Genomic DNA, 14212 nt, shown 5'->3' with positions numbered 1-14212 from the left:
AGGTGCTGCTCATTCTTTTAATCATGATCGCGTGCCACGGCAGAGCTTCCAGTATATGATATCCCCTAACTAACACCGCTGTTGGTATCATCTTCATGCCGCGACATCGTTTCAGTCTTGTTCGCGCCTCGTCCCTATGCAGATCAAACATCCTTATCATCGCAAAGGAGCTGAAGCTCACCTGAGCTATACACAAGCTGGAAGTATAAGACCAAGCTCAAACGGGGCCAGCTTGAGAGTGTCCTAGACATAACAATTGTAAGTTAAATTTTCCACTTTCTCATTTCATGATGATTCGAGGCGGATGCCACCATTCTTTGTGTCGTGTGTGACACCTGCCCTATTGCTGTGAGAGCCTTGCGGTTGATTGATTGAATGCCTGGGGTTTCGGGCGGCGACTTGACCACCCCGACATGCAAACGAATGGATAACGACGGGGGCTGCCTCGATATGAATTATTCGAAAGAGTATGGCGTACAAGCATCAAACAAAGAATCTGAAGCCGCCTCGCTCGGTACCAAAGCACCCTCCATGTGCTACTTCACGACGGTGCCAGCTTCCACTCCGCTACCGATCTCTTTTCCTCACTCTCCCGGCGAACATCTACTGCGCGAAATGACCATGGAGCATGAGACACAAACTGACAAGCCGCCGCAGTGCAAAGACGCTCAACCAAGTCCCCCTCCTCCGCGTCGGTCTCGGCGTCTTGCCGCGAAGCCTCTAAAGACTGCCGACGCGCCAGGGACGATGGGCGAACCGAGGCGAAACCCAAAGCGCAAGGCTAGCGAGGCCGCCAACGAGGTGAATCATGCCATCAGCAAGGAATCTGGACAATTACTCCTCAATGAGGCGCTGGCGCCGCTATCTCAGGAGGACATCCAAGAGTGGGAGGGGTGGATAGCCCTCGAGTCGGAGCCGGTAAGTGCCTGGTGTCCTTTGGTGCGCTCAGAAATCTGACCTTTTAGGCCTTTTTCAACATCATTCTACGAGATCTCGGTGTCAAGGACGTCAAGGCGCAAGAGATTTTCACAATTGATCAAGATTCTCTGGCGCTTCTACCGCAAGTTTGCCCCGTCACACTGCCCCTCCCAACTCCCGCTCATCATCTGCAGGCAACCAGTATACGGCTTAATCTTTCTCTTCCAATATGTCCCTGGATACGATCAGGTGAACGAAGAGGAGGATATAAGTGACATGTGGTTCGCAAACCAAGTAAGTCGATGCCTACCTCTTGCTTCAGCCGTGGTCTCACATTGGACAGACAACTGACAATGCGTGTGCGACCGTCGCCATGCTGAATATCGTCATGAACGCCGACGGTCTTGATCTCGGCGACAAGCTGCAAGATTTCAAGGAATCGACTAGACACCTCAATACTGCCCTCCGAGGCCATCAGCTCAGCAAGAATACCTTCATCCGCACCATCCACAACTCCTTTACCCGTCGCATGGATCACCTTAACGCCGATCTGTGCTTGGAAAACGAGGTTTCCGAGGCCAAGACCACAAAGGCAAGAAAGCGTGCGGCGCCACGGAAAGGGAAGAGAGCGCCCACCAGGAAGAAAAAGGTCAAGTCAGACTATGGGTTCCATTTCATCGCCTACGTTCCTGCAGGCGGATATGTCTGGGAACTGGACGGACTTCAAAGTAAACCGAACAGGCTGGGTAAGTATCTATGAACAGAAGTCATTACAACAGCCATTCGCTTACCATTTTCACATAGATCCTGTACCTGAAGGTGGCGATTGGACTACTGTCGCAAGGCCCCAAATCGAAGGTCGGATGCTGCAGTACGAAGAGAACCAGCTCTCCTTCAACCTCCTTGCGCTTTGTCGAAGCCCCCTTTCCGCTCACACACAAACTATTGCACGCGCCGCTGCGTCTCTTCACCATCTTCACACTCAAATGCAATCAGACTCTACCTTTTCAGACCTCACCTCCGCCGAGCCAAATCCTCTCGACATTAGAGATGAGAGCCGCCTTGCCGAGTTCAATCTCAAGCCGAAGGACATCACCAACTTGGACATTCCCGGAGACTTGCGAGCGAAAATCAAGCAGCCAGACTTCGACACCAGTGCTGCTTATGAACTGCATCAGGAACTTGTCGTAGAAGTCAAGGCCGCAATGGGCGAGTACCGCGCAGAACTGATGTCCAAAGCGGATGACGAACAACGCGTCAAGGGCCGCAAGAAAGACTTTGGTCCTGCCCTGCACAAGTGGATGACCAAACTTGCCGAGAAGGGCGTGTTGGAGGACGTCATCAAGGCATCATGAGGTTATTGTAAGGGGTCCATGTTGGCATCACGTATTGGAACTCACTGTACTGGACTCGTTTTGGAAGATTCTTGACCATTGGCTTCGACGGACATGGGGTTGTCCAGTAACGAATAAATGCATGTCGAACAACTTAATCACTTCTCAAACTTGAAGAAAACATGCCAATTTCAATCATTATATACCATGAAATAAACCCCCCAGCCTCGCTTTTATGAGTTGAATCAAACGCCAAATCATCCCTTTTTCCAACGCCAGCCAAGCTCCCTCGATACGTCTAAGATGAAACCCCCCTTGTCGCTGGACACCGTACAAACATCCTGAAGGAGAGAAATGAGGAAATGGGACAAGCAAACGGGGACGCGAAAGGGGGAGAACCTGGTCTTCTCAGTCGTCGGGGTACTGCTCCGTGATGTTGGACACGAAGCTGCACGTCTCGGCGTCAAATCTCTTGAAGAACTTGCCAGCTTGCGGGAAGAGGCTCTTGGGGACCTCGCTGGGGTCTTGGATGAGGACGATGTTGTCTTCAGCGACAACGTGCCTCTCGGGTCCTGATGTGCGGCTATTGTCAAGTCAGGTCAAGCGCGCCACAGCAGAACAACATCAGGGTCATTACTTACACGCACGTGTAAAACGTCCGGTTGCGAGGACGCACCAGGTTCGGTAGTTCTGTATCGCTGTTATCGTCGAGCGTCTCGTCAATGGCCACGGTGTGTGGCATGGGCAGTCTTCGCGTACCCTGGTCGGTCCAACCGTTGACAGCACCGATCCAGCCGTACCGCCGGTGTTTGAAGACTTGCCCGATCTTGTAGAGCACCGGCTGCTTCCTCCCTCCATTCCTGCGCAGGACCGGGGGCGCAAGCTCGTCCAGCTCGTCGATGAGACCAAGCACCTCACGCGGGTTGTCCCATCTGCGGGGATTGTTCCTCATAAATCTCTCGCGGAAGGGTCCAAATCGATCGTATCGGGGGAAGATGTACTTCTCAACCAGCCAGGCGTCTTCGCACCAACTCTTGGCGAACCGGTTCAGGAAGGGCTCCAAAGCTTCATCCCACTCAAAGGCGTCGGCCGGCGTAAGAAGCAGGGACGCCCACAGCGCCGAGTAGAGAGCGGCGTCAATGTTGGTGCTGTCGTTGCCCGTAATGAGCTGTGTGAGCCCGGGATCGGCCTGGTCTCGGGCCTCCATCACCCGGGCAGCCGTAGCTCTGATATTTCGCGCCGTCCGCGTCGCAATGGCAATAGGACTCACGGGAGCCAGGAAGACATCGGTGCTCGTCTGCCATCCCAGCCGAGCAAGCATGGCCTGCAGGTCGGCCATTGGCACCTCCTCGCTCGAGCCATAAGGGTCAAGGTACATCCTTTCCAGGGGCACATTGGGCTGAGAAACAGGGGCGCCTTCCAGAGTTTTGCCCTGCTCCGCAAAGACTATAGCGTGAACGTGAGTTGGGAACGCGCAGCATTCAGCATGCAGACCCAGCCTCCGAGCAATACAACAGAAGATGGCGCTGGAGATGATGGGGATGGAGTCATGATCCTCATGGCGCAGTGCCTGGCCGATAAGACAGTTCCTCAGGTTTCGGTAACGCTCGGGGTGCTGCAAACCTGTGAGGTTGTTGATACGAAGCCAGCGGTTCAGTGCTAACGCTTTTTGCCGCGTTGTCAAGACATCGATATCTGGCCTACTGTTGCGGAATTCGGCAGCCTTGGAATCAAGGATGCGACCAATCTGATCCATCTCATTAATACAGAAGCTTGAAGGAAGAAAATGCAACCACATACATCGTCAATATCGCCTGGTTGGTCATGCAGCACAAATAAATCAAAGGCGCCTAGTACTCGTTCGAGATCGAAGCCCGAAGGATGGGCACCAGGATCAGCACTTGCCATTTGTATTTTGTGCCATTCCTCAACAGCGAGGCTTCTATGGATGCTATCCAAGAGTGCTCCGCTGTAGTATCTGTTATACGAGTGTCAGCGTCATGTGGAGCTTCGGTTGTGACCCGTCAGGCTCTCACCGTCGCGCCAGATGATCATCAATGGAATCATCGGCGTCGCACTGCTCCAGCAGAAAGTCTTTGGCGTCATAGCCAAGTCTGCAGACTTTCTCGAATCTCCTTAGCCGGCCAACTTTGGTGGCAAGGATCTCATCCAAGAGACGGTTAATCTGAGCATTTCGACACTTGCGAATGATGAACAGCTTCTTCCACGGGGTCGCGGGCGCCCTATCCCTCAGCCGCTGATGGAAGCGATGCTCTGGGTGCCAGAATTTGAAGTTGCTCTGGCAATGATATCTCCATAGAAGAGGTTCATTGGCCAGCCGCCTCAGACGATGCGAGATGAGCTGGAAGCTGGCGAGGGTATCTTCGGGTGAAATGTAATAGAGCAGATGCTGTATTATTTCATCTGGGACTTGCGAAAAAGACATGGCGGCGCTGTCGATGAGGCAATCCCCAGGGGATATATGGAGCGGCAGGCGGTGAAGTGGTGCGATGGGACACGAAAAAAAAAGCAAGACCCTTGCAGGGGAAGAAAGCCTGGGTTCGCTGGCAGGTGTGAGGGAGATTGCTGACTTTGGGGGGGACCTCTCTGATATCGAGTACAAAGAAACCACGGGCTGGCCTGTCGATCAACAGCACGAATATGTCATTGCGCCTCCCCTGGCCCTCAAAAACGCCCTCTCACCTCATCCGGTTGCACGATGTTATCATTGTTTGCTGGCTCGGGTGGGGCGAAAGCAATATATTTACCGGGGGTATGACGATATCGGAGCCTGCTTACTTTGTGCGGGGATCTGAGATTCAGCACAATGAAGATGGGGTTGAATGAGCCGGTGAGACATGATGATTGGCTTGAATGAATAGTAGGTTGTTTACGAATTCAAGCCAATCAGAGTCCCAATGACCGTAGACACGATTAGAGCGTTCAAGCACCAACTTCAATCCTGTCTAAGGCCTCATAGAACACTCAATGGCTACTTTCGGGTCTTGGAATCAAAAGCAAGGCCATATGATGCCGAGTCACAGCCAATGCCAACAGTCTCTCACTTACAAGATCCTTGCAATGGGAAAGGCAAGCACACTATTCACTAACCTTGATTACCATCGTGCTTGTGTTGTTCCATGCCAAAAAGATCTCGGTAAAGAGCCTTCTTGTCTAAAACTCATATTCTTTTTGAAGCGAATGTTGTGAAGCCTTACTGGGGGCCTAGGAGAGGCTTCATACACTGACAGACATTACGCAGCATTGACACAGGAGCAAGACAAGTTAAAATTCATATCCAAGCTTCAGGTATATAATAGCACCCATGTCAATAAAGTTTGCAGTTGCAGAAAACTACACCACGACGGTCTCAGCAAAGTATCCTTGAACTCAACTACATTTTGCAAGAGATATAAGATGAAATTTTCCTCCAATTGTCGAGAACTAACAGCTCAAGCATTTTACTACTTGCACTGTCCTCAGGCTGGGGCCAAGGAACAAGACCCACGTACTGAGCTCTATCCAATCACATACGGATAAGCCTTTCCGTCAACCCCACTCCCGGATTTGTTTTCGTTCTAGTCCGAAAAGGGATACAAAGTAAACAACAACGCGCCTGGTCTAAAGAGGTCGGCTCGGAACCAGCGCGTTCTCCACATCTTCTTTGCTTGCACCAGCCCAGCCCAGCCCAGCCCACGAGCGTATCTTGATCCTTCTTTATCACCAACAATAACTCCAGCTGCGAAACGAGGCGAGGCGAAGCGATACTCTTTACGCTCTACATAGAGCGACCGCTTATCATCTCTGGCATGATCTGCCTCAATCCTACGCAGTATTTCTAGAGCTCAACTGCAGTCCACACACTACCGCCATCATGCCCGACTTTGGCGGCGGCGCGCTCGACACCCCGCGAACAAACATTGGGGATGCCACCTACCTCAGTCGACAGCCCGACTTTGCCGACATTTCACAAGAGGCGTCTTTCCAGTCACCAGCCAAGGAGGGTAACCTCCTCCAACAACTCCGCAATGGCCGCTCCAACGGCATCAACCTTCGCACCCCGCGTCAGAGAGGGCCCTTGGCCGACCGCAGAAATCTCCCTCCCAGCGTCGGAGGCGCCGAGTTTACACCTTTACTCAAGTCAGCCACGAGAAACAGCGTGCGGCGATTCGGAAAAGAGAATGGCAACAACGTGCCGAACACGCCCTCATTAGACAGAATCGATGAGGGCGACCTCACTGCTGTCCCACGCGGGGACACGTCCATGTACACAGGGTCGCGCAATCAGTCCTACATGGAAAACACAATCCCCGAGATCGACACCACCAGCGCTGCCTCGACCCCATTGGCGATTCCTCGGAGGAGAGGAGGCGATAAGGGCCCTCTCCAAGACGGCAACCAGCTGTCGCTTCGGGAACAAGAGAATGTTATTGACAGGATCGAGAAGGAGAACTTTGGTCTCAAGCTCAAGATTCACTTTCTCGAGGAGGCGCTTCGGAAAGCAGGGCCTGGCTTTAGCGAAGCCGCCCTCAAGGAGAACACCGAACTCAAGGTCGACAAGGTCACGATGCAGAGAGAGCTCCACAAATACAAGAAGCATTTGACGACTGCCGAGAAGGACCTCGAGAGTTATCGCCAGCAGATGCTGGAGCTTCAGGACAAGGCCAAACGAAAATACAGCGATCAGAGCCAGCAAGCAGAGATGGACAAGCTACGACAGCTAATAGATGATCGTGAAGCAGACATTGAAGATCTTCAGCGTCAGCTTGACCAACAACAAGGAAACAACGACCAGGTCGAGAAGTTGCAGGACGACATCGGAGACCTAGAAGCCGACCTCCAGGAGAAGGACCGATTGCTTACCGAACGAGAGGACGAAGTCGAAGACCTCAAGGAGAAGATGGAGAGCCTCAAGGACCAGGTAGATGAAGCGGAACAAAAGGCCAACGATGCCCAGCGCAAGGTGCTGGCTCTAGAGGAAAAGTCTCAGCATAACGATCAGGTCGAAAAGTTGCAGGACGACATCGGCGATTTGGAAGCCGATCTTCAGGAGAAGGACCGACTACTTACCGAACGAGAGGATGAAGTGGAGGATCTCAAGGAAAAGATGGACAGCCTCAGGGATCAGGTGGCCGAAGCAGAGAAGAAGGTCAAGGATACTCAGCGCAAGATGCTGGCGCTGGAGAGCAAGGCTGATCATAGCGACGAGCTGAAGGACGCTCAACGCAAAATGATGGCGCTAGAAGAAAAGGCCCATGACAACGATCAGCTAAAGGATGAGCTCAAGGACGCCAAGGAGACGATTCAAGGTCTCAAGCAGAGCATGAAAGAAAACCTGGACCGGTCGAATCGGGAGTCCCAACATCTTCAGAGGCAACTTGAGGATGTCCAAGAACAGAAGACAACGCTCGAAACAAAGCTGAAGGACTTCAGGAAGCAGGCTGAGGAGATGGTGGAGCAACACGAGATGGATCTCGACGAACTACGACACCAGCTTGCAGATGCCGAGAAGCAAAAGTCTATGCTCAAGAAAGTCCTCGAGGAGGCTACCGGCCCAGAGTCCCAGCGTCTTCAGAGACAACTTGAGGATCTCCAAGAGCAGAAGTCGACGCTCGAAGCAACGCTAAGGGAGTCCAGGAAGCAAGCCAAGGATGTGACAGCGCAACGCGACTTGGAGATTGATGAACTCAGACATCAGCTTGCAGATACTGAGGACCAAAAGTTGGAGCTCGAGGCAGCGCTGAAGGAATCGAGGAAGCAAGTCAAGGAGATGGCGGCACAACACGACCTGGATCTCGATGAACTGGAGCATGAGCTTGCGGATTACAAGGACCAGAAGTTGGAGCTCGAAGCAGCGTTGTCGGACTCCAGGAAGCGGGTCGATGAGTTGATAACGCAACACGAACTGGATCTTGAAGAACTGAAGCATCAGCTTGCCGGTACCGAGGACCAGATGCTTGAAGCAGCGATGAAGGACTCAAGGAAGCAAACCAAGGAGATGCTGGCGCGACACGAACTGGAACTCGAGAAGCTCAAACATCAGCTCACAGACGCCGAGGACCAGAAGTCGATGCTGGAAAAGTTCCTCGAGGATACCAGGCAGCAGGCCCGAGAGGCTCGAGACACCGCGGCACAAGACAAGCGAGCCCTCCTTGAATTAAAGCATCAACTTGCAGATATCGAAGACGAGAAGTTGGAGCTTGAAAGGCTTCTCAAGGATGCTGGCAAGCAGCAGACTCAAGAGATGTCAACGCAGCACAAGCGAACTCTCGACCAACTAAAGCGTCAGCTCGCCGATGCTGAGGAGCAGAAGTCGGAGCTTGAGGAGCAGAAGTTGGAGCTTGAGAAGCTCCTCAGAGACGCTGGGCAACAACGGTCTCAAGAGACGACAACACAGCACAAGAGGGCTCTCGATGATTTGAAGCGTCAGCTTGCAGATAGCGAGGAGCAGAAGCTCGAGCTCGAAAGGCTTCTCAAGGATGCCGGGAAGCAGCAGGCTCAGGAGATAGCGACACAGCACCGACGGACTCTGGACGAACTGAAGCGCCAGCTTATGGATACCGAGGACCAGAGGTTGGAGCTTGAAAGGCTTCTCGAGGATGCTGGAAAGCAGCAGGCTCAAGAGATGGCGACGCAACACAGGCGGGCTCTCGACCTACTAAAACGCCAGCTCGCCGATGCCGAGGAGCAGAAGTTGGAGCTTGAAAAGCTTCTCAAGGATGCCGGACAACAACAGGCTCAAGAGATCGCGACCCAGCACAAGCGAGCCCTCCTTGAACTAAAGCACCAGCTTGCAGACAGCGAGGAGCAGAAGTCGGAGCTTGAGAAGTTCCTCGAGGATGCCGAGCATCAGGCCCAAGAGGCAGCAACACAACACCGCCGGGCTCTCAACGAGCTAAAACATCAACTTGCGGACACAGTGGCGCAACACGAAATAGATCTCGACGAGGCCGGACACCAGGCTCGAGAGATAGCGACGCAACGCGAGCGGGCTCTCAACCAACTGAAACGCCAGCTTGCCGATACGGTGGCGCAACACGAACGGGATCTCGAGGAGCTGAAGCATCAGCTTGCGGATGCCGAGGACCAGAAGATGGTGCTTGAAGAGTTCCTCGAAGATGCCGAGCAGCAAGCTCAAGAGGTGGCAACACAACACGAGAGAGCTCTCCTTGAACTGAAGCATCAGATCAGCAAGGTAGAGCGAGAACGCAATACCGCGGCGGCACAACAGACGGACACCTTGTTGAACAAGCAAGATCGACAGGTACGGAAGATCAAGGCGGAAATGGAGAACCTGGAGCACGACGTCCTCCAGCAACAGGAGCTCATCGACAACCTCAGCGCTTCAGAGGCCTCACTCCGCCGCAAACTTGAGCGAGCGCGCAGCGAACGAGCCGCCTTCCGCATGAGCGCCGAGAAGCTGCAAAAGGACCTCGAGCGCATCAAGGCCACGGCCGTCGCCGCCAAGGCCGAGGCTTCGGAGCGACGACGCTCGGCGGACCTCAAGACCCAGGAGACCATCGACGGGGCGGACCAGGCTCTGGAGACGGTGATCCGGGCGGCCGAGAGCGCAGAGGAACGTCACAAGAAGGAGCTACGAGGTGTTGTGATGCAGATGGAGTGGATGCAAGCCCGTTTCAAGCGAGAGGCTTCCCTACGAGCTGATGCTGCGTACGCCAAGAAGTTCCTCCAACTACAGCTTGACATTGCCAATGCTTGGTACGTTTTTCTTTTACTCTTTCCCTTTAACTCTGTACTTTTGCTAACTTTCTCCCAGCAACAAAGCTCAGCTTCGAGAACTCGAGGATATCCGGGTCAACCTTCTCGGCAACAAGAAGGCTCTCTCCCTGCCCAGCCACGCCACTTCTTCTACATCAACCACCAAACCCACTCTCCGAACATTCCTCGTCATGGCACGCTTCATCGCCCGTGCCCGGTTGGCAGCGAAGGATTGGGCAAAGCAGGAGACTGTCCGAAAGAAGCTCGTGGCCGCCAAGGAGGAGCAGCGCAAGGTGAAGCGGTCCCGTCAGCTCAAGGTTGTCAGGGCCGAGGCATAAAGACACGATAATGTATATCTACCAAGTTAAGAAACGGCAAGAGGAAAAGCGAAACTGTATTGCATTGCATGGGTGAGGGTGTTTCAAGGTGGAATAGGAGGAATTCTGTCTTATCAGTTTGTTTGTTTCTGAGCGAGTCCTTGATAGGGAATGGATTTGGGCGGTTTGGGTACGGGTGTTGTTATGGATACCAACCTGGGACGTTTGGAGACAAAGCGAGTTAAAGCATCAAAGAGGCACAGGCACAGTATGAATGAATTAACATTTTGATTCATTCAAAAAATGTTGGAGTCTTTTCTTTTCATCCATCGCTGTACGAGAACCGAACCATATAAACATGCAGCCAAGAACCCACAAGATGACATCCAGCACTTCGTCATCTTGAGAAACACATCAAACAAGTCATCAAAAAAAAAAAACACAACAAAACACCCAAGCTTTACAAACAGCCGCCCATCGTTATAAACCTCCCCCCGGCCTCATATTCCAAGACGTCGCTCGGCCAGCCTTTGTCCAACCAGTCAATCCCCTCCATTGTTAAACACCATGCATGATAAGGATGATGAACCCTTGGGCTCTTTTAGCCCCTCGGAATTAGGAAAAGAGTCAGGTAAGAGTATATAGGATTCTTATGGCTCATGGTTACTCCTAGCTTAGGGCTGCGATACATTGGGATGCTACTAGGTAGGGAAATGCCCTATCCATTACATGACGAACAGCAGGTTCGTGTCTGGACCACATTAGCTCATGAACACTAGAGAAGGGTTTGAGTCAGACATACCAAGAGGATGGCTGCAAGACAGCTGAGGCTTCTGAGTGTAGCGTGTTGAGAGCTCGTCACGGATACTGTTGAGAAGCTGGACGTAGCTCTGCTGAGGGTTCTTCTTAAGCGCTGTAACAAAGGCCCAGGACATGGCGCCAGTGGCCTGAGAAGCGATGGTAGCATCGGCACTGCAAGTATGGTTAGCAATTTGCTGCTGCTGGCATGGAATAAAGGTGAAAAGAAATGCCCAAAGGCCTGCCGATCCAACGTAGCCCATCGCCCCAGATGCCAAAATACAGACTCGCAAGGAGGCTGCACTTGACATCTGGGGCGTGCCCGAGAATATGAAAATCATTAAAAGCTAAATACATCAAAGTCCAGTCTGAGAACGCCTTGCGCCATCGCTGACATGAATAACCGGGGAACCTGTCCCAGAAACAACAAGAAAGCAGAACCATGAACAAAAGACAGGTGATCAAGCCGGGATCATCTGGTAATTAGGGTATGATTGAGGAAAAGGGAGCACCCACGAAGTCTGATCGTCCTTGCTGCCAGACCACATGACAACGTCGGCGGGAGACGTCTTTGTCCGGAGGGCGCGGTCTCGGGCATCGTCGCCGTTGGCGGCCTTCTTGATGAAGCCAAAGATGTTGCTGGCGACGCCGCCCAAGTCGCCTTGGCTGTACGAGGAGATAACGCCGAGGAGACCCTGGCCGGCTTCCTTGGCCAGGTTGGGCTCCTTGAGGATACCCTGTGTCGAGTAGATGTAGGGAAGGTCGAGGGCGGTACCGGAGTGGCACGAGTCGAAGATGGCTGTCAAACGGACACCGGACTGGAGGGGACGAACCATGATGCGGTGCATCTCGTCGTCGGTAATGTGGCCCGTCTGTCGGAAGTCGACGGGGTAAATGACCTCATCGTAACCATCGTCTTCGTCACCGTCGAGATCCTTTGTCTGTCCACCATGACCTGCGATTGACTGTCAGCAAGGTGGAGGGCCTCAGCCGCCACAGAGAGACTTACCTGAGTAGTGGAAGAACAACGAATCGTTGGGTCGGGCGTCCTTGACTAGCCAGTGCATGGCGCGCAAGATGTTTTGTTTGGTTGGCTGGCTCATGGGGTTCTGCTGATCATCTGTAAGGATCACCATGTCCTCCCGCTTGTAGCCAAAATGCTCGGAAAGGTAAGCAGTCATGTTGCGGACGTCATTGATACAGCCACGCAGCTGGCCGCGCTGGCCAAAGTAGTTGATTCCGATCAACAGGGCTTTTCTCCTGCCGGTGCAGTTGGAGTATCTGAAGGCATAGCTGTTGGGGGCGCCGTGGCCGAACTGCTGAGGCGCTGAGGGAGGAGGAGGAGGGCCGCCGCTGCCGCCTAAAGACTTGTTAACAATCTAATCGAGTCGCAGCCGGACATTGGGGGGGATGAAAGACGCACCAGGTCGTGTTTGGTAGTTGGGCTGAGGTGGGTGCTGCTGGTGCTGCTGGTACTGGCCATACTGCGGCTGCTGAGGAGGGGGTTGCTGGTAGTATTGTTGCTGGGGAGGCGGTTGTTGGTGATAGCCGTAGGGCGGCTGGGGAGAAGGCTGGCCTTGCGGGTAGCCGCCGTAGGAGGGTTGCTGTCTATCGAGGAAGCTTAGTTAGCGGGCAATGTTTGCAACAGAGACGGGAAGAGGCATCATGATCGACAGGCGAGAATGCGGGGGATGGGGGCATTTTTTGGGCAGCGTCAGAGATGGGAAATGGAGAGTCGCACGGGTAATAATTGCCCTGGTATTGAGGCTGCGGCGGGCCGTAGCGGCCAGAGTTGTAGCCCGGGTATCCCGACATGTCAGGGCTGGAGAGGATAGAGTCGGTGCTGGAGGAGAGATGCGATTGAGGATTGAAGCTGTCGAGGGCGGATATCACGGCGCGGTTTGTCGGTCGATTGTCAGGCTCAGACTCGGGTTCGGGTTTGGTGGAGGTTGAGAAAAGAGTGCCGTCGAAGACGAAGGACGGGGTCCTGGCAAGCTCAGCCTACCGTGCTGTACCTAGACAGGACAGGACAGGCGCCAAGAGGACGGGAAACGGCAAAAGGCGTGGTACTTTGCCTGGGACCGGATCTTGGCGTGGTGGTGAGGTACCCTTGGCTGGTCTGGGCTGGGCCTTGGCTGGGGTGGGCACGCGCGTGGAACCCCGTGAGCAGCGGGTGCGTGCGTGCGTACGTGATGCGACTTGACGCTGCTGATGGATGCTTGCGGGGCAGTTGCAGCCAGAGGAGAAGAGCCGAGGCGTGTCAAAAGGGTCCAAAGATCAAGGGTTCGGCGTAGGTAGGTATGGAGACTTTGCTCGAGGCAGCTAGAGCTATCGAGACACTGGCTGCTAGGTGTGGTGCACGGCCGTCCTTTGAAGCTGAAGGCGGGGGAGACAAAACGGTTGATAGATGGATGGGATGAGAGAGGATGAAGGAAGAGATCGAGGAGGGTCCAGAATCTTTAAGAGCAGAAGCAGCGTCCGAAGCCAAGAAGTGAGTTGTAGTAAACAGAGAGTAAAAAGCGAATAAGCCAGGGGGGGATGAGGATAGGATGAGTGATGAGGGGAGACGGGGAAGGGGGGGGTGTGGTTGCAGATTGGGCGTCGACCTGATTATCCGGCCAAAGTCTGACGGGCGTCTAAGAGGCAGGTAAGGTTTATCTCAGGCTGGCCTCGGTTTTGTAAAAGATGCTGTAACTCCGGCAGCAAAAAGACCGAGACGAGACAACGTTCAGTTCAGTTCAGTCCTTTGATGCTGAGAAATGCCGTAACCCGAAAGATGGAACTTTCTGGCGGGTTTTCTTGTTTTGGTCTCTTTGTTGGGGGTGTGTGTAATGATGACCAGAGGCGATTGCTTGATTATGTGAGGAGAGACCCTGCAACCAGTGCGTCGAGTCTTGTTATTGTAGTCCAAGCTGCTGAAGAATGAGAAGAAAGAAAGAAAAAAAAAAGAGAAGGATCTCGACGCCCTTTTTAGATCCAATATATTCCACATCAACAACACATGAAGTCCTCTCCTTCTCTCTCTCCCTGCCCTGCCCGCCGCCGGGTTTGACAGCTTGGCAATGGAGGCACAGTTCAAGCGCCAGCCGACACCCAAAGAGGAAATACGGCCGGATCCCCATCGCT

General features: G+C 53.4%; 4 protein-coding genes across 4 annotated transcripts; 2 read left to right on the top strand and 2 right to left on the bottom strand.

Moving 5' to 3' along the window:
- Window positions 1–621: 621 nt before the first annotated feature.
- On the top strand, window positions 622–2273 carry NCS57_00554000 (Ubiquitin carboxyl-terminal hydrolase; the record flags this gene model as incomplete). The annotated part of the gene is made up of 5 exons (XM_053055459.1): window positions 622–918; window positions 966–1060; window positions 1113–1212; window positions 1262–1664; window positions 1723–2273. 5 exons carry the CDS (start codon window positions 622–624, stop codon window positions 2271–2273), a joined length of 1446 nt encoding a protein of 481 aa, XP_052914414.1.
- A 387-nt stretch (window positions 2274–2660) lies between these two features.
- On the bottom strand, window positions 2661–4698 carry NCS57_00553900 (F-box domain-containing protein; the record flags this gene model as incomplete). The annotated part of the gene is made up of 4 exons (XM_053055458.1): window positions 2661–2835; window positions 2894–3999; window positions 4053–4230; window positions 4289–4698. The coding sequence occupies 4 exons, from the start codon at window positions 4696–4698 to the stop codon at window positions 2661–2663; spliced, it is 1869 nt and encodes a 622-aa protein (XP_052914413.1).
- Window positions 4699–6126: 1428 nt separating this feature from the next.
- On the top strand, window positions 6127–10309 carry NCS57_00553800 (uncharacterized protein; the record flags this gene model as incomplete). Its single annotated transcript, XM_053055457.1, has 2 exons — window positions 6127–9971; window positions 10030–10309. 2 exons carry the CDS (start codon window positions 6127–6129, stop codon window positions 10307–10309), a joined length of 4125 nt encoding a protein of 1374 aa, XP_052914412.1.
- Window positions 10310–11013: 704 nt separating this feature from the next.
- On the bottom strand, window positions 11014–12901 carry NCS57_00553700 (uncharacterized protein; the record flags this gene model as incomplete). The annotated part of the gene is made up of 6 exons (XM_053055456.1): window positions 11014–11039; window positions 11091–11260; window positions 11603–12041; window positions 12096–12446; window positions 12510–12694; window positions 12828–12901. 6 exons carry the CDS (start codon window positions 12899–12901, stop codon window positions 11014–11016), a joined length of 1245 nt encoding a protein of 414 aa, XP_052914411.1.
- Between the last annotated feature and the right edge of the window lie 1311 nt (window positions 12902–14212).

Source organism: Fusarium keratoplasticum, chromosome 4, assembly GCF_025433545.1.
Source record: "Fusarium keratoplasticum isolate Fu6.1 chromosome 4, whole genome shotgun sequence".
Classification (NCBI taxonomy): domain Eukaryota; kingdom Fungi; phylum Ascomycota; class Sordariomycetes; order Hypocreales; family Nectriaceae; genus Fusarium; species Fusarium keratoplasticum.
This window is presented reverse-complemented; position numbering and strand designations above follow the sequence as displayed.